The sequence below is a fragment of the Chenopodium album genome, chromosome 21 (genome assembly GCF_948465745.1).
Source record: "Chenopodium album chromosome 21, dcCheAlbu1.1, whole genome shotgun sequence".
In the NCBI taxonomy this organism is placed as follows: Eukaryota; Viridiplantae; Streptophyta; class Magnoliopsida; order Caryophyllales; family Amaranthaceae; genus Chenopodium; species Chenopodium album.
This window is the reverse complement of record NC_137854.1, coordinates 29,828,035-29,847,775: the sequence shown is the minus strand read 5'-3', so window position 1 is coordinate 29,847,775 and position 19,741 is coordinate 29,828,035. Positions and strand designations below refer to the sequence as shown.

Here is a 19,741-nt window from a genome sequence, read left to right as displayed (position 1 = left end):
AAGTATCATCAAATTGACGATAGATGATTTTCATGAATTTTTGCATTACCCACAATTATAGGTAAAGGGGACGAAGGTGGTGTCTCACCACCGGCCATGGTTGTGATTTTGAAGGGGAAAAAAAAAAATTAACCTGCTCTTAATACCATGATAAATTAGAGAGGAATAGAAAATAATTGGAATAGAATTGCTTGCCTTCTCATTGAAAATAATTGGGAATATATAGAATTACAAAGATATCAGGAATTAACTAAAATATAAAAGATAAATATATGGAAATATTCTATCAAATCTCCTAATATATGATAATATCTCTATACAATCACGCCTTACTCCTGCCTACATTTACAATGTTAAAAAAAGATTGTAATTGCTGACATAAAGGATATTATCACTAACGAAAAGGTGTAAAGATAATTTCCATAGTTAATTCAGAGCCCATATATACACAAACAAGCACACAACATGTCCAAGGTCAGCCAGCATTTCGGAATAAAGAGACATGAACTAGTTTCTGGATGAAGTAAAGTTAAGCAGCAAACATTTTGATGTATTCTAAATCTACTAAGAAGGTCCTAATTTCCATAGGTGCAAGTTCAACCACCAGCTCCACGGGATCAACAGGACCTCCCCTCGACACCTTTGTCTCTTTTCCTGACGAATCATCTACTTTCCATGCTAACCTCTTCTTCTCCATTTCAGCTCTTTCTTGATTAGCAGATAGACTCGTCTCTGTCACCTTAATGATCTGTTAAGAGAAGCAACAAATCATCCATAAATTAATGCTTGTATGAAACAAAATTTTTAAGTATTTGATGCTCTAAACTTTGATTTCTTACATTCTTGTTTGGGAAGAGTTTCTTGAGTTCTACATGTGCTATCACTGACAAGTCTTTGTCTTCTCCGATCTTTGGATGCAAAAGGTATCCAAAAAGAGCAGATTAAGCCAAGATACAGATGCAGAACTGAGTGCAAAAAGCACATATGCAGAAAAGCAACAGAAAAGGAAGCCACAACTATAGAGGTGGAGGCTGATTAGGAAGATACTGAAACTAAACTTCAAGGGCCCAAATACTTCTACAATAAGTGTCAGTACATTAATCCATCCAGATTATCAGCTTTTCCCACTAATAGGGGCACCAGCCGCACCACCGTTATCAATAATATATTAATATCAACTTTAAAAAATCATACAAATGAATTAACATAACTACATAAGTTTTCGTCTTAACATTTTCTTTTTAGTCGATTGTCAATTGATAATTTGCTTATACTAATATTATATCGGATATGAGGTTCACAAGTGATCTTACAAGCATTCGTAATAGCACTTACTGATATCAAAAGGGAGAAATAATAGTAATTAGAGGTAGAATTTTCGAAATATAACTGCATATATGGAGATCCCTAATAGGTATATTCTGTGAGTCCTAGCTTTTTCATAGGGGCAGGGACTCCATTCTCAAGGGTAAAAGGGGGAAAGGGTTAGGGAGGGAAGGGTAGTTTACAACGGATTTGAACATGCCTGAGGGTGTCCCCACGACAGGACTTGGGCAGGGTCCATTATATTACAATCCAACATAAATCAGAGACAATTAATAAGGCTCAGGACCAATTATGATGAAAACCATCTCTATGTCCCAGAGAAAGAGTATCCACAAACCCTGGTCTCAAAAGATGCTTCAGATGTACCACCTCACTAAAAGGGGCACTACGCTCCATTAAGATCAACAGATTGTAATCCACTATATCAAGTTATCAACATAAATTCCATAAATAATATGCTTCATAGATAATATAAAACATATAGCAAATTGACATTTTAATCTCCATGAGAAAATCAAGAGAAGTTGAAACCTCGTAAAGATGTGCTAACCGAAGAAGTACTTTCCCATTGTCAAGCTCCTGAATGATAAAGGAGATTAGGCCAGTTCATCACTCAACTTCATAATACAACTTTTCAATACAATCCTACCACTTACCTGAAGAGTGATTATAGCAACATTATCAGGAAGGCTGTATGAAGAAGCTAGTCCAGTAAAGGTCGGTACATGGGAGCTCATCCAGTCATCCCCATCCTGTAAAAAGTGGAAAAGAATGCATTCACATTGTCTAAGAAACGAGTTAAGTAGATTCAAGTACTTTCTACGGTAATGGTTTTTTACCTGTTCTGCAAAAGCCAAGATGAGTGGAGAGTATATCTCCTGGCTAAAACTTCGACGCCATTTTGCCCCCTCTCCAATGGGATCAATTTTCAAAAAATATTTTCCCTTGATCTGCAAAATGGGCTTAGCCAATTGAGACTGCAGGCTGACCGAGAGTGATGAGTAAAAGCTAAAGATAGGCACAGATCAGTATTCTTATATAATGGTTCTCAGATGAAAACATTTTTTTTTTCCTGCATTTTTTGGATAGTTAAGAAGAACTGCCCTACTGGCCTGCCTGGGTGAATGCTGCCAACCCCATTTGTGTGTGCTAGGCAAGGCCTGGTGCGTGCGCAAGGGTGAACACTGCCAGACCTCGCTCGCCTAGCACCCATGTATGGGGCTACCAGCAAGTGCACCAGGCCTCACTCGCATAGCACTAACGCAAGCCTCACTCGCGTAGCACAACGTTCGCCAGTGTTCTAGCGCACAACTTGCCTCATTCGCCAAGCACCCAAGCATAGGCCTGGGAGCGCTAGCTCGCTACTTGGGCACGACCTCGTAACGTACACGCATATTCATGACTTGGACAAAAAACATTTTTTCGCCAAACTCCCAAGTCGTGGCTGAACATAAACATGCAATTTTTATGTTCATATTTTATTAGAAAATGTTCATTTTGTGTATAGTAATGTTCAATTTATATTACAAAGCTTTTGAATTATTAATTCAAAATTTGCGATTGTTCAGATTGTTTTACTAAATGTTCAAAATTTGTTATCGTTCATATTTCATTTACTAAATGTTTAAAAGTATAGGCATGGTGCATTGCAATTGTTCAGATTTTTTTTACTAAATGTACAAATTTGCGATGTTCAGATTTTTTACTAAATGTTCAAAATTCGCAATTGTTCAGATTTTTTTTACTAAATGTTCAAAAGTATAGGCATGATACATTGCGATTGTTCAGATTTTTTAACTAAATGTTCAAAATTTGCGATGTTCAGATGTTTTAACTACATGTTCAAAATTTGCAATAATTCAAAATTTTTTACTAAATGTTCAAAAGTATAGGCGTGGTGCACCAATTTCTATGTGCACCATGGTCTATCTTAAAATTTGCGGTCTCACGAATTTGTCGTGGAGCTAATATTCGGGCCCCACTGTGGGCCCAACACTATAAAATACCAAAATTAACAAAATGCCCTTAGAATTCACCCTAATCCAAGCCCTAATCAGTCAGCTAGTTCACCTCTATAAATATTGGTCAACACAAATCAGCTGGGTGATTAATTTTCTCCACACTATCTCTACAAACATTCTCTCTCTAAACGATTGACTGACCATCGGCGGGGCTTTCTCGGGAACACCCCTGAGGTAATTGATTCACTCTGTTTTCCATGACTCCCTCACACTCAAATTTCAAAATTAACCAAATACAGTTATTTACTAAATTCTTTTAATTGCGTAGGAGGTTAATTTTTAATGCCTTCTCATGGGGATTCCATTGAAAATGTAGCTAAAGCTTTTCTTTGTAGTTAAATGACTCTTATAAATCATATAGTTAGCAGCAGTTGAAAAATGATATCGCATCAATAATAAAACATGGGCAAGTTTAATCCTTGATCTTTTCAGCTTTCACTAAGGTTCAACCTTCAACCGTATACATGTTCAACACTGCATTAGGTATGTTAAAATCTGAATCACTGTTTCCCTGTTCAGGTTGGTTTCCTGGAACCTTTCTGATAGGGTCATATTAGTTCAACTTATGTTTTCATTTTTGGGTTATAAATTGGGGCAGGTAATTGGATTAGATGATAGATCAAGTATGAGTTTGTTTCACCATGTAGCTATAAAAATAAGTCATGGTGATTTATGGTTCACTAAAATTAATCAAGACATACATTGCATACCAGTGCATGTGGTGCAGCGCACAAACGTGTTAATATGAACAAGGACACTTAATTGCTAAGAAACATACCGTTAAGCCTTTACAATCATCGAGAGCACAAACTGTTTCATTAAGAACCTCCCCAACACCTCTAGCATCATCATGAAGCAGCCTCCTATCAAACAGGAACTTGTTACAAGATGAATCAACAATTTGCAATACTTTTAAGTCACAGGAGGTCAAACTCACTATTTGAGAAATTTGACATACCGATGCAGCATTAATTCTATTTGACCATCCACTATGCTGGACCCTCCAATTGCACGGTCAACAAGCACAGAAAGTTCTTTGTTTTCATCTTCTACGTATATTCCAAGATTTATCTGCAAAAGAAGAATGATCAAAATATTGTCAAAGAGATAAGCAATCACATTCATTTTCTATATGATGTCCTAATGTAGAGAGCGAACCAACTGAAATGCATTCAGGTTGTCAGGGATATAGCATATGCTTTTATTTAACAATAAATACCAGCCAAAAAAAACACTACCACTTTACCAGCAACAACTGGCCACATTACATGATTTAAGACAAAGAGTGCATAACAAGGTTTCTTGTCATCTATAAAATCATAGTAAGGGTTTTTTACAAAATATTTCCATGAAACTTACAAGCACATGAGTTATTTTATTCACATTTCATGACATTAATTTCGAAAACGGAATTATAACAAATCAATTAAATGATCCACTTCAACACTAGGAGAGTAGGAGCATAAACACTTCAGAAACATCCAACTTGACTGGGAGCAAAAAGCCAGCCACTAGCACAAGCCAATCAGACTCTACTCCAACATTAAGTAAAGTTAAGCATATAAAAAAAAAATGTAACCAACCCAAGAGTTAATATCACTATAATAAAATATTTAAAAAAGAAAAATATTTTAACTTGTTGCAACAAAGACCTTTGAGTGAACAAATTCTAGGAGCATAACATACTGGGTAATAGTTTCCTGCAATTGGCTGGCTGACTTCGAGGTCCCAATCTGTCCTATGATCACGAATCTGAAATAATAATCAGTTTCTAAATCAGGCAGCTCAACTTCGTTAAAAGTCATGGTCATGCAAAAATCTAACAAGTTTGAACAAAAATTGAACAAAATGAAGTCATTCCCAGTATATACTTAACTGTAAGGTGGAAAGAGAAATGAAAGGTAACAGACAAATCATCATCTTTTACAACACTACAAGGGTTAAACATAATAGAAATACATAAAAAGGAATTCCTTTTGCTAAGTATTAACTCACCCTCTTTATGAAATCACGGCCATTAGAATCAGTGTAGAAAGTTCTATTCGTTTTCATGGTCGTTTTGATCTGGGTAATAATTTCTTTCCCTGCTCCATCATCAACGGGTATGGGTCCAATCTAAACAAATAAATACCAAGTATGAGCTTTAGGACTAGTTGTAATTTGTCTTATATGAAGATATAATACCCAGGAACTAACCGTGAACTCTATTTCAGCATGTTCTTTATCCTTGTATACTCTAGTTACCTGCACAAGGAAGCCGCAATTTCTCATAGAATACATTTCCACTTTCTTTTTTCTCTGCTCTATAATAAAAGCACTGGTGTAAAAACTGCGGGAGACAATTCATTTTTAACTACTGAATATAAGTACAATAGTTATCTATGTTCTTTAATCTTTTTTCATGGATGGTACCTGATGTATCCATGAAGTAAGTTGTTGATGAACCTCATCAAGTAGTGGGCCTTTCATTACAGTCAATGAATCCTGGAACAAGTGGAAAGTACTTTGTGATCTTTAGCTAAATAGGAGCTTTAAAATTATTGAAATTGCACTTTGCAGCAGCAGTAGATAAGCATAATGTTGGGAAAAAAAAATTAATACCTCTCCTTCACTTTTAATGGAGAAAGTGCCATTTGGGCGAAAAACATAAGCACCAGACGCCTAAAACAACAATAAAAGAAAAGAAAAAAAGTGACCAAAACTATGAAAGCTCTTCACACACTCTGCTCAATTATAACCAAAGTGAACAAAGATTTTAACAAATACATATAAAAATAAATAAATGAAACAGAGAACTAAAACTTATACTTATGGTTACCTGAGTATCTTCATCAGTTCCACTGAATCCAGTGTAATAACTATAGGACTGTTCGACAAGTGCACTAACCTTCATCAACAAGGGCAGAGTAAAAGGTTAATTAAATTTGGTGCATGTGTACTTTATGCTTCTTTTTAGATAACTAGCTAAGCCTGTTTAGTGAAAAGCAATATGATAGCAGAAATTTTTCAATGTGATCCTTTTCGACCATGTTAAACCAACTATATGCAGACATGATTTGATACTTATCAATCATGATACTACAGTAAAATTAACATCATTATAGGCATTCTGTACATTCGCTAATAATTTCTATATGTGAAAAATGTCACAATACGAGAACATATGTGAGGGTCTGACCTCAATACAATTATAAAAAAACCAAGCAAGATAATAGTGACTAACAGCAGAACTCTTTGCCTGCGGGTACACTGACAAAGACACTGAACAGGCAAACCAAAATTAACACCAGATAGGGAAATCATTGGAACAAAACACAACTTACTGAGTTTCTGCCATTAATATACTGAGAAAGTTTCCCTCCAGCATAAAGCAGCCTCAAATTTCCTTGTCCAACTTCTATAGTGTTATATATATTTCCTTGAATGGAGAATGCTGATGACATTATTGACCTTCCACCTATGTTATGATTTCAGAGCAAAAAGATAGTATTTGCCTCAGCAACACATTAATTAACTGACATGAAGACATGCTATTAAAGAAACTGGCTAACCTTCATGTGCACCGGACACAATATAGGTGCTGAAACCAAGGGGAGGCACAGATACTGCAAAAGCAAGCCAGTAGTTGATGGCATTTTCTGAGGGTTTACCAAGATATGCTTTTACATTATCATTTCTAAGACTGAGTGAGGAATTAGTCAAAGGTATTAACTGAGATTCTACTTCCTTTCCTTCAATATCCCGAACTATGACCTTGTCAATAGTTACCTACAGAGACCATATTCGTAGTCAATTTAAGTGCATTGAAAATCCAAGCCACGGAAAAAAAATATTAATCCTTCAATTTTAGATAATAGCCCACGTTTAATTCAAATTACTTTCAAGAAATTGATTAAAATTCCAAAATAGCTTTAACATCTCTACCACGGTACCTCACCAATGTAAACTCTCTTTGGAATGTTTAGGTATCATTATAAGTTATATGGGAGTTATGGAAAAGCACAAGGTTAAAGTTACTAAATTTAGGAAGTGACCAATTTATTTTGAGATGAACTAATAAGACATGCGGCCTATACATCAGGAGCGGAGGTATAGAGAGAATACACTAATCATATAGGAATTTAAATGTTTTGGTGACAGAATATGTGCACTACAATTATCAAAAGTTTCAAGGAAATAAGAATCAAAGACAGACATGACAGTTCAATTTGTATGCATGCATTCAGGGTAGAAGAAGAGGCAAGTCAGTGAAGAAACAAAATACTAACTGGAATTCGTATCACTTCCTCTCTGTTCCATCCAAGAGAGTTGTACACAACAACTACCTGGACAGAGAATAGAAAACATATATTTAAACCCAAGATAATTCTCAACGATAAAAATGTGTTCAACAAACAGAAAGATATCAGTATTTACCAAACTTTTCTCATTGGACAAGAGAGTTTCAGATGGTGGGCAATAGCTTATGTTAAGAAGAGGACACTGTAGACATACCACAAAAACATAATTAGAACAAATTAACTTGTTGCTATCAAGCAGGATCAGCAAACATGGGATACAGTTAGCATCAGTAATGCATGCAGCTCTGGTAAGTATTTCATTGCAGTACAGCTTTTTCCCTTTTTTTTTTTCTGATAAATATTCCAGTACTCTATCATGATTAATAGCACTACGCCAAAACATCAAAATTAACTATGCCAAAAAAGCCTTATAACAGTAATTTTTAGAAGTCAACAGTCTTAAAGACACTGTAAGCCTGTTGTAGTTCAAGCCTTCAAGGTATGAATATACAGAACCCCAGGTAGATGCTGGTGAGAGTGTGAGACAGACCTCTCATGATCGTTGTATTCTTGAACCTCTTTTCTGCTTATTTCTTGTTGTATCTATACATCAATATCATTCTTATTCCTCCGGCATTCTAAAATATCCTACATAAACATCATCCCTCCTCCATTTACACAGCCTACTCCACTTATACAGCATTTACTTCTTACAATTATTTCTTACATCTCCAATGTGAAAATTGACACTATAAACCAAGTTTAAGCAAACAATCCAAAATTCAAAAGTGACTAACTACATGAAAATTGGAAATAGTTCCCTGAATGAATCCAATACAGTTTTGAAAAGTAGGCTGTTCCATCAAACTATTCACACATCATAATAGAGGTTTTGTATGAAAACAAAATTAGGGAAAAAAATATATATGTATCTTATGTACAGAGGGAAAAGTAAAGTTATCATAGGAAGCTTGATGGTTTAATGAAGTTTCTTTTGTTCAATGGCTCAATTTATTGGCCTTTATTACAACATGCAATTCTGAATAATAAAGCAACAAAGACACTGATTGGTTTGAGGCATAAAAGCATATGGATAGCGGGTTACGCTGTTACCTGTTGAAAGCTTGTTTCAGTTTTTCCATCCTTATTGATCATAGAATTGAGTGAAGCCGAAACCAGTTTCTCAGCCTGCAGATGATAATAATTTGAAAAATTAGAAGATTAACGGTAAGGTTAATGAGAAACCGTGGAAAACAGCCGCACCTCTACATAGCCCATATGCAGCCGCTTTGTATAATCGGCAGCTACATGCTGTCTTTGTGTACCAGTAACTGCATCATGATGTTGAGCAATTGCCAAAGCATTAGCCAATATTTCTGTTTTGGAGAGTGAACCGTTCCTTCCATTAAGAAATTCCAATTGTCTCGCTGCCTGATAGCAAACAAAAAATTTGGGGCAATACATCAAACATCATGCAAGTAAGGCCCTCGGCCCCTCAAAAGATGAAAAAGGCACTATGTGTCTTACCAAGTAGTAACCACTCATCGCTCTGACATAACCTTTAAATGCCGGCCTACTTGTGAAGTAGCCTGTCCAGTATGCATTAACACGATCTGCATAGCTGAACAATCACATCATGTTGTTTTAGTACACTACATGGATGAGATTGATTCAGCCAACTACCACCCAGAAACTCAAAAACTCACGGGAAAAAATCATCAGTTTTGACAGGCCATGACTCATTCATTTCATATTTTGCAGTTGTGTAAATTGATGGTGTTGAGTATAATGCATTGACACGCCCATCCTACATCCAATTTTTAAAAATTATACCAAAGTAAATACAACATTTGGAGCAGATATAAGCGAAAAGATGAATAAAATGCTCGATGCAAATCCACTGAGCTAACACTAGATCTTGTCTTTATAGGTAGCATACAAATACGAAGTATATACCAAATTAACATAATGGATAAATTTGTCCATCTGTCTAAACCAGGAATTGGCATACTGATATCGAAAATCTTCACCCATGGTCCACATGATATGTTCTGTCCTAGTCACATTAGCCTGTGTGAAATAGGAAAACAACAGTAAGTTATCTCATTGATTGCATAACATTATACAAATGCACAATACAATACTATACTGTAGAAAATACAGCTTTGCGTGTTAGTGTTTGAGTTATCTCATTGATTGCATAACATTATACAAATGCACGATACAATACTATACTGTAGAAAATACAGCTTTGCGTGTTAGTGTTTGATCAGGCCCCAATAATGATGGTAAAAAAATAATTGCTATTAGAATATGAGAATTAACAAGATGGCTGGCTTGTACTTAAAAATCTGTTAGAGTTTATAAGAGACTACAATTCAAATTACCTTCTTAAGTCTTCACTATAAGCAAGAAATGACAAAGGATTAAGGACTTCTATCACTTAAGTTAAACATTTTTAAACATTGTAGAGGTCACATTCGCCTAACAATAGAAGGGCTATAAACCCCAATCCCAGCCCACACAAGAAAAGGATGTCACTAACATTTTTTGAAGCAGTGTTTTGACGATGAAGGAAAGACAAACAAATTTACAATGGAAGGAGATAAAAGAAAACCAAAACTCTTCTTAACTAGTCAAATAACTTCGGATGAAGAACAATAAAGAAAAAATAAAGGGTGTAAGTGCCAGAATTGATGAACACCTCATGAAAAAGTACAATTGCCCAACAAATAATGCACATTCAATTAGTCTAGCAATTCTCCTCCTCTATTGAAGTATGCTAAGCATCAGATTCTTTTCTTTCAAATGAAGAAATAGTTTAATTAAAAGTTGACCAGCACCTCTTTATCAAAACTAAAAACAGCTAATAAAACAATTGTGATACAAAATTGCCCAAACACCTCCAACCATATGAACCTTAAGCATAGCCAAGAACATAGCTTAATCCCACCAGACAATTAGAAGCTACAGTTTTCTAAAACAAATTCCTTTGCAGCACTAAAAGAAGCTTTATTTTAATAAGGACTCTTTCAATTTTATAGAAATACAGAGCACCATGCCAGTACATTACCCATGAACACAAAGAATCTAAGGCTTGCTAACATTTTTGGTTGATATCTCTTGAAAATCAAAGACATGTTTATCCTTCACACAGAGGAGAGCGCCCCCCAACTCAAAATTTTACCTCCAAACCCTTCATCCCAACAAAGTCAGATACAAATCATCTTGAGTACTATCTACCCTTATTGTTGTCACATCACCAGTTTAAAGTTAGTTATTTAATATTATTGAAGAATGAAGATGGTGTGGAACAAAAGAATCCAGTTGCCATTTGACCAGCTAAATATCAGGCAGAAACAATTGGTCCCTTATGCTTTAGAAGACTATATACAACTTTATTGACAGGACCTGCCTTCAATTCATCATCAAAGTTACTTATAATGAGAAGGTACAATGATGAACTGGACGGACTTAGTAAACAGAAAGCTTTGCAATAGAATGAAATATACATGAGAGCACTTTAACACCTTTTCATAGACTTACCTGTGATAAGGCTGCAGCAACAAAGTCATTGACTCGCTCTTGGACATTATAGTCAAATAGTAGTGGATCATCCTTCAACCAAAAAAAAAAATATTTTGTATGAAGAAGACTTTAAGTGCATCTAAGTAACCTTTGAACTACAGTCTAGAAAGTTGGTTAGAAAGAATATTCCAAAAAAACAATTAAATTACTGAAAGTTTACAAACCTGAATAGGAGTGGACACATCATTTACTTCAAATTGAAATCCATCAGGGGGGTTATAATGTCTAGGAAATATACCAGTGAAGATCTGCAAGTGAGTTGGCAAGGTTCACCATTCAAGAAAGGAAAAGAACCAAGCAAAAGGAGATAACAAAAATATTGCGGAAGGAAAAATCTACATTCGCAAGTCACAGTTTGCAACTAAAGATAAAAGTCAAGAAACATCAGATACCATTTTTTTTTTTTTTTTCCCCAAGAGTCAAAGTCTCTACAAATGTTACTAGCCTCAATTTGAAGTTTTGAACTAACATTTAGTAGTAAAGTAAACTTGATAATCCCTATCTGAAAATATTGACCCATATATGAACTAAGCTTAAGTTATTAGCTTTATCTGTACTTGATTTTGTTAACGTGAAAAGAAAAAGGTCTTAGACATAAACCTTTATATGTTTAAGTTGACAGCTAGAGAGAGTTAATTCAAAGAAATTTGGTTTCCCAAAGCTTGATCATAGATTTTCAATAAATTGAAAATGAAATATTACAAGGATAATAAACAAGCCCTTAGTTGCTCATATACCTGTGAGGTAGAACCAAGTGTCCTAGAACCACGCCATACTACCTCAAGAGCCTTCTCATCTTTTCTTTTTGCTCTATCTTGGTAATCAATGCGAGCAAAGTAGAGTGAATCAAATCCTACCTGCAAATATAGAAATCATAATAACAAATTCTTTTACCAAAACGGATATAAAAAATAAATAAAATAAAAAAAAAAGAACAGCTAAACTTAATGAGTGCACAGATGCAAAAGAATATACTTGAAATGAGACCAGAGAGGCAGATCCATCAAGGGTCCTTGGTGCCACATGCCCCGCAGTAAAAGAAAGAAAATACTAAATAAAAATCCAGCTTGAAACATAGTTCTATTATAAACATTAAATCCGTCAGCCATATGCATATACACCCATAACAGAATTTTCTGCAGTGTTTGAGGTTCGAAGTCCAAGTGCCTCAGCATCATTTTTTGTCAGGAGCTCAAATCCAACATCCTCTTTTGCTCTACTTCTTTCTTTTAGAGAGCAGCAAGCTCCGATTTTTTTTTTCTTTTTATTATCTACACCCAATTGTAATCTCATACTATACACTTTTAACAATTAATAAATTATAATATGATTAAAGTAGATTTATAATGTGTCTGCTAATATAAATTTTATATTTGTGGCAGTCAAATTTAAATATTCATATTATTAAATGAATTGATTGGTTGATACAAGTATATGCTTTTGGCTTATTGTATATTTGTTATGTTTTTCTTTCGGTTAGTTTAATGCGCCTCCGAAATTCAAATCCTAGATCCACCTCCAATGTCTTAGTCATTCTATACATACACTGCTCCTAGATACATTCGGTGAATATCTCACCCACAAGGACCTTGTTTTCCCACATGTACTCACTTCCACGTTAACTTAATAAGAACTTTTGAAGTTGAGAAAAACTACACATCACGAGCTGCCCCGAAGTAACATCTAATTCTTAAAACAGCTAAGACTCTGTCACTGAAAATAGACAAGCTATTAAACTACAACAATTCACTGAAAGACAACCCTTGAAAAATAAACCATATGCATTCTTGAGCTGGGTAAAGATGTTAAGGTCAATTAGATTATAAATAAAAAAAATAATAAAAAAAATAAATAAATAAAAAATAATAACAATAATGAAGCAGTATTGCAATAAGAAATAGATTGTATTTAGGTTGTATAGAATTCAAAATACAAGAATAATTTAAGTTTTTAAGGTATATATAGGGGAGGCATCTGGGAACACATGAGAAGATCACTTGAGGTGATAGCGAGGTAGACTTATGATTATATAAAAAGTAATGATCAGGTAAGACTCATGTGTCAAGCAAACCAAGAATATTGCCTGTGATAAAACAATAGTGATCTATGATGATCTAGCGAGCCTCCAGGTATTTAGGAAGTATGGTTTTGCTCCACACACAGCTATTTCCCTTCACTTTACTTGACCTTAAGTGTTGTCTTTTTAGAAGTTTCTATAACTCATTACTTCTTCCTAGACTCAATTGTTTCTTCCCATTATGGCTTTAAAAGGTTACTGACTTTCACTTTTTGGCTTTTGTCTCTATCTATTCCTTCACGATACAATACTACTTAGATCTTCTTTGATAAACATTTTTTGTCAATCTATACTGCGAATTTATGATGAGCAGATTTTGACCTTGTTAGACCCAATCAAAGGCATGACTATGCTGGATGAATGCTGCTCTGATTGTTGACACTAGTAATGTTTTCTTGTGGAAAATTCAGTTTACAATAGAGCACAGAATGCAACAGGAGAAAATAAGCAAGTTATAAACAAACAAAATAGACAGAAAATATATGAATACCTCAGCACCAAGTAAGTAAGCCTGAACAGCTGAATGACCAAACGGATCAATCTGCCAGCCAACTCGTGGCATCTGACCAAATTCATTTTTAATAAACTGATGGCCCAAAGTTGTCTGATCAATGAGGTCAATGTAATGAGTAGTTGCCTCATCATGCATGCACATTCCCCCATTTCTATATCAACCCAAAAACTATTATGAGAAAAACAACTCAAAATCGGCAAAGAACTAAGAAGATTAGTCTGAGTAGAAAGCTACTCCAAATTGAAATTGCAAAGTTTATACGACTTCATAAAAAAATGAGACATTCAGTTGAGGAATAGTACATAAACTCTAGTTGACCTGAATTGACCAACTCCTTGACCTTCACCTTAAGCTTTGGACTCTGTTGTCTCCACCATCGCTGAAAGAATGCCTAAACAATGCCCCGCCCCCCAAACACAGAACAAAAACTTTAAATTATCATCTCACTTCATCAAATTAAAGTGGTATTTGATCAAATTACAGGAAAAAAATAGAAGTTCTTGGATTCTTATTACCATTTCAACATAAATGAACTTGCGATTCTTATATTCCAATAGAGATGAAACCACCGAATCCAGCACGTTTTGCACACAGGCTCCCTAATCCAATCAAATCCACCATAAAATTCACCTCATCATACTAAAATATATGTCCAGCATGTATATTTATCTAATATCTACATTCTACATTTTCACTGTACTCTCTTATTTTCTATAAGTTTTTTTCCCCTGTCTCGACAATATACATTTGCCAATGCACAAATTTGATCATCAATATCTCTAATTATAAAAATTTTATATTCTTATAGCATTCATTGAGACAGAATCAAACAATCCCCTCTCGACTATATTTAAAGTTTAAAATAGGAACAAAAGAAAACAGAGAAAGTAATCACTTTTCGAGCACTACTTTTACTTTTACAACTCAAACGCGTGTCATGGACTAGTGTACCACTCCATATGAATGTACCAACTAAGTATTTGACGCACAGTATACACATAAATCATCTATTTCATGATTTATCGCTAATTAATATACAAATTCAACCATATCTCCCATTCTCAATAAGTAAAAATCATCAAAAGCTTATACTTTGAGCATGCCAATTAAGACAAATCAAACATATTATGTTTTTTTTTGGAATAAATCATCATAGATATAGTTAAAGATGAAAGTAGAGTTTGTGAAACATTCAAAAGTGAAATAATGTCTTGTTTTATAGCTCTTTACTCTCATGATCCCAACTCATACTTTTAAACTATTTTGCTCTCACATCCCTTGCTTTTAAAGATGAGGGAGAGGGAGACCGAAAATGACTTGGTTAGAAGGAGTTAGGAAAGATATGGAGTTTATGGATTTGCACGGAATAATCACTTTTGGTTCATGTAGTCGACCCCACTTACGGGATTAAGACTTTAATTGATTGATTAATTTTCTTTATATATATTCTTTAATTCCCCAACAAACCTCACATATAAATTCAATATAAAGTTCAATGCATATATTTGAAAAGTTTTTGTTTCTTAAAGTTTGACAATGCTGCAATACATACTTTTAGTATTTTTTATTAAATTATCAATATGTGAAAAATTATATTTTGATATTCAAAAATTATAGATAGAGACAAATGTAACATGATACTATTTTCTTTTTACAAATTAACGTGTTGGTAGTGTAGATTCTGAAGTGTTTCAACTTTCTTCAAAAAAAACCTGAGGAACTAGTTGATTCAAACCATATTCTACACCAACTTCAGTGACAAAAGAACCCAAATTGATAGATCTAAGTAACAAAATTCTACATGTAATTTATTTACACCAAAATTAAGGACAAGATAATCATCCAAATACACATATATCAATGGATATAATACTAATATATAAAAAGAAAGTGAAAAGAAAGAGAAAGAGAAGAACCCTGATAGAATTGTTGGCACCAACATAGTACTGATCAACAGTCTTCAACCATCCAACATCATCATGAGTATGAGGAACCAAATGAACATTAATTTTACCCGCAACTATTCTTCCTGAGTTATTATATGCTATATATTCTGATTTTACACCCAACAAAAACAGCAGAAAAATACCCATTAAAATGGTGCTCAAACTAGTGGAAATCGCCATTGCTAGAACTCAAAAAAGTAGAAAAATTGTGGTGGGTTTTGTGAAGAAAGAAACCCAGAATTGGGTGAATTTTAAGAGGAAAAGAAGAGAATTAAGCGAGGAAATTATAGTGGAGTTGACATGATTTTGTTTGAGCAAAGAACAATGATGGTGTGATTGTTTTACTGTCTTTTTTGTGTCACGGTTTCTGGTCACTTCATCGGCAAGCTATGTGGCGTTTTCTGCTTTCTTGAGTGGAAAATGATCGAGGATGAAGGAATAAGGACAAAGGGTTTGTTCTCTTTAGTTTAATTTCAGTTCAGTTCAACTTCAATTGATATAGTTCATACAATTGATATAGTTCATTTTAACTCTAATCAGTTTAGTTCAACTCAGCTCTAATCAATTCAGTTGCTAATTTTCTTCTCTCATAAACAATTCATTTCAGTTGTATTCAGTTCAGTTCAACTCAGCTCAGTTCAGTAAATCAGAATTTCTTAATGTTTGCATTAAATTTAGATTTAGTCCCTAACGTTTCAAATTTAAAGGCTGAATTTAGTCCCTCATCCATCATTTTGGGTGGTCATATTGTTGACTGTAACAGACATTGGGACTTGAACTAATAATTGTACCAAATGTTAAGACCTTTTTTTTTTTTTTTTTTTTTTGGTCATATAAAATGTTAAGACCTTGTATGTTGAGTGGACCAAATATTAAAGACTTTGACTAATTTTTTGGATTTCTTGCTAAGTAAACCAAACATTAGGTACGTTGCATTTTTATTTTTATTCTACACCCTTAATTGATCTAATACTATTATTTTATTACTCATTCTAGTCTTTTAATAAAATAATTTTTTTAATTAATTCATAACATTTTACCCCACTTTTAACATTAGTTTTTTAATATATAACATTTTTTTAAAAAATAATCTCCCCCCAATCGGCCAATCATTGAATAACCCCCACCTTCCCACGCCGACCAATCACTCCTGCCATGTCACCGTTGATAATCCCTCCACCCATTGGCCACAACCTATTCCTTTCTCTTTCTTCTTGCTCACCGATATGATGCGCCTCCTGTGCTCCTCCCTTTCTCTATTTTTACGAATATCTAGTTGGGTTTTTTTTTGGGTTTAGGTGGATATGATGGGTTTCGGTGCTAAGGTTGAGTTTTGAGGTAGATATGGTGATGATTTGGTGGTTAGGGTGGAATTAGAGGTTTGTATGGTGGTTTCAGGTGGGTTTCGATGTGGGGTTTGTGGGTTTGGGTTTCCACCGACAAATGCCGGTGATTAGGGAGGGGGAAAGTAAGAGGTTGGTGTGGAAAAAGAGGGTTGGCCTGCATTTAAGGAGGAGAAAGTGATAGTAGTCCCGAGGAGGTTGTGTGCGGTGGTCAGTCGAGGATTTGGGGTGGGGGACTCATCAATAAAGGGGGTTTATTTTTGTTTTAAATTTTAATTAATAATTAAGTAAAAGAAATAATATTTAATAAAAAAATATTACATAAAGTGTCTTGTTTGAAATATTACTAATTTGTTTTCAATTTGATTTTTTAGTAGCAATTGAAAAATAAAAATAGATTTAGTTTTAAAATTCATTTTTTTTCTTTTAGTAATTGAAAAAAAAAATAGATTTTTTTCAATTTATTTTTTTAAATGTTAAATATTTATTTTATTAAAAATTCTTAATGTTAAAAGTGGGGTAAAATGTTAAATATTAATTAAAACTATATTTTATTAAAGATTGGAATGAGTAATAAAATAATAGTATTAGATTAATTAAGGGTATTAGAATAAAAATAATGCAAAGTCCTTAATGTTAGATCTACTCAGCAATAAAATCTAAAAAATGAGCTACGATCCCTAATGTTTGGTCTGGTCAACAATCGAGGTCCTTAATGTTGGGCCATTCATTAGCTCAAGTTCCTTGTGTTTGTTATAGTCGGCAATTTGACCACCCAAAATGGTGGATGATGGAATAAATTCACCCTTTTGAAACGTTAGGGTCTAAATTCAACATTAAGGACTATCCTTAGTCTTAATTCCAGGATGAAGTGATCATAGCTTTGTCCATAGTTTGTTAAGTTATCTTTATGATAAACAATAATGGACCAGGAAGTTTAGTTAGTACATTAGGAACTAGGAGTAATATTATACTCCATCTCCCCATTTTTAGATAGCGTTTTCCTTTGGAATCTTGACATTATTCATAATGTGAGAGAATCTTTTAATTTACTCTTAATATATAATACATAATATATAGTCATGTTGGGTCTTATTTAATTCGTCTCGATGAATAGATTATTAATACTCAATTGTTATATATTTTTTACTAAAAAGCAACTAACAATATTTATTGTCAAAGTGTGGCAATTGCAAACGTACAAGTCCAAATGGGAACTATAAAAAGGGGTGGAGGCATAGTAAACAAATTAACATGTTTTTTATTGGGAAAATTTGTCAGAAATAACTTTATAAAACACACGTTTTGATGGAAACAACTTTTTAATTTGGTAAAGTCAGATCTTAATGAAATTTTGTTAGAAACAACCGCATTTATTTCACTTTTAGGCGTTGACTCACCCTTTTTTCAATGTTAAACCCCTTGTGCCTGGCACTTGGCCCCTTTATTTCCTAAGTACGCTCTTTTCCCTCCAATATTTTCCACATAAAAAGCCAACTCTCTTTTTTACACTTCGTATTTTCTCTCTCCTCTCTGCTACATCATTAATCTTTGCAAAACCATCAATTCGTGCTCCCCCATTAATATCAACTACTTAAATATGTTCATAAATCATCAACTAACCGCTCAGTTACCATTCATTTTATGTTTTGAAGTTAAATTGGAAAGCTTTCTTTTTTTGTGCTTTTTGCTATTTTTTTTATTGCTTCATTCTTTCATGGTTAAACTGAATAAATTTAGTTAATTAGAAAGAAGGAAGAAGGGGGAGGGGGACCAATAACATTATGATACAGTAATCAAGGTACTTTTATGATTTTTTTGATGAAACTTTGCTTACAATTGCAACAAAAAAAAAAATCTTTTGGGTTAGTGGATGTAAAGTATTAATTAATGAAATAATTGTTTTGATTATACTTTTGATGATGATGAAGTAATGAAGATTAGGATAATAAATTGAAGCCAATAGTTAATTGTTTTATATGATGTACGTTAGTGTAGGTGGGTGAAATCCTAATTTTTAAATCTGTAATTAAATTGATAACTCAAAATTTGGTAAATTGACCTAAATTAAGCTACTCTTTGTTTGTTTTAATTTGATTCATTAGGTTTAATGGTAGAGATTATAATGACTACACTTGGATTATTATATTGTTGTTGGAGCCAATAAACATTTGCTTAGGTTGTATTATGGTAGGTAGTTTGTGACAAAGAATAGGAAAACCACATATGAGAGATAGTGTACTTACTATTGGGGTGTCCCTGCCTACATCCTAATGTTGATTTGAGTTTGTTGATTGAATTAAGAAAACATAATGTCTAAATTATTGATTTTTTTTTTTTACAAAGGTTGAAAAGGTGAAACAACACAACTACTCACTACTACATATAATTACCATTATATTAAAACAAACAAATGGACTGCAGCCTCTCCTGCAATTTGGTGAGCCCAATGAACATGTTTCTTGTATATACTACAATGGTGAAAAGTCGACCCTAGTAGTTTGATCAGCTGTACTAGCTATATAATTGATGTCCGCGTCACCCCTTAGGAGAGTAACTAGATTGTAATAAGAATTAGTAAACAAAATAGGCTAGTGGATGTTAGAATTTATTTGAAGCTCATTGTAAATTGTATAGACACGCTAC

General features: G+C 33.8%; 1 protein-coding gene across 1 annotated transcript; it reads right to left on the bottom strand.

Annotated features, from left to right (window-relative positions):
* Positions 1-200: 200 nt before the first annotated feature.
* On the bottom strand, positions 201-16,128 carry LOC145601221 (alpha-mannosidase At3g26720-like). The gene is made up of 29 exons (XM_081657193.1): positions 15,723-16,128; positions 14,322-14,405; positions 14,109-14,197; positions 13,783-13,957; positions 11,953-12,072; positions 11,380-11,463; positions 11,174-11,245; positions 9,584-9,697; positions 9,334-9,434; positions 9,155-9,248; positions 8,891-9,058; positions 8,741-8,815; positions 7,764-7,829; positions 7,616-7,672; positions 6,899-7,115; positions 6,671-6,804; positions 6,166-6,234; positions 5,949-6,008; positions 5,760-5,831; positions 5,544-5,591; positions 5,343-5,462; positions 5,034-5,099; positions 4,306-4,418; positions 4,126-4,210; positions 2,166-2,276; positions 1,983-2,078; positions 1,858-1,905; positions 840-908; positions 201-748 (listed from the first exon to the last, which is right to left on the bottom strand). The coding sequence occupies exons 1-29, from the start codon at positions 15,930-15,932 to the stop codon at positions 530-532; spliced, it is 3,036 nt and encodes a 1,011-aa protein (XP_081513319.1). The 5' UTR covers positions 15,933-16,128; the 3' UTR covers positions 201-529.
* Between the last annotated feature and the right edge of the window lie 3,613 nt (positions 16,129-19,741).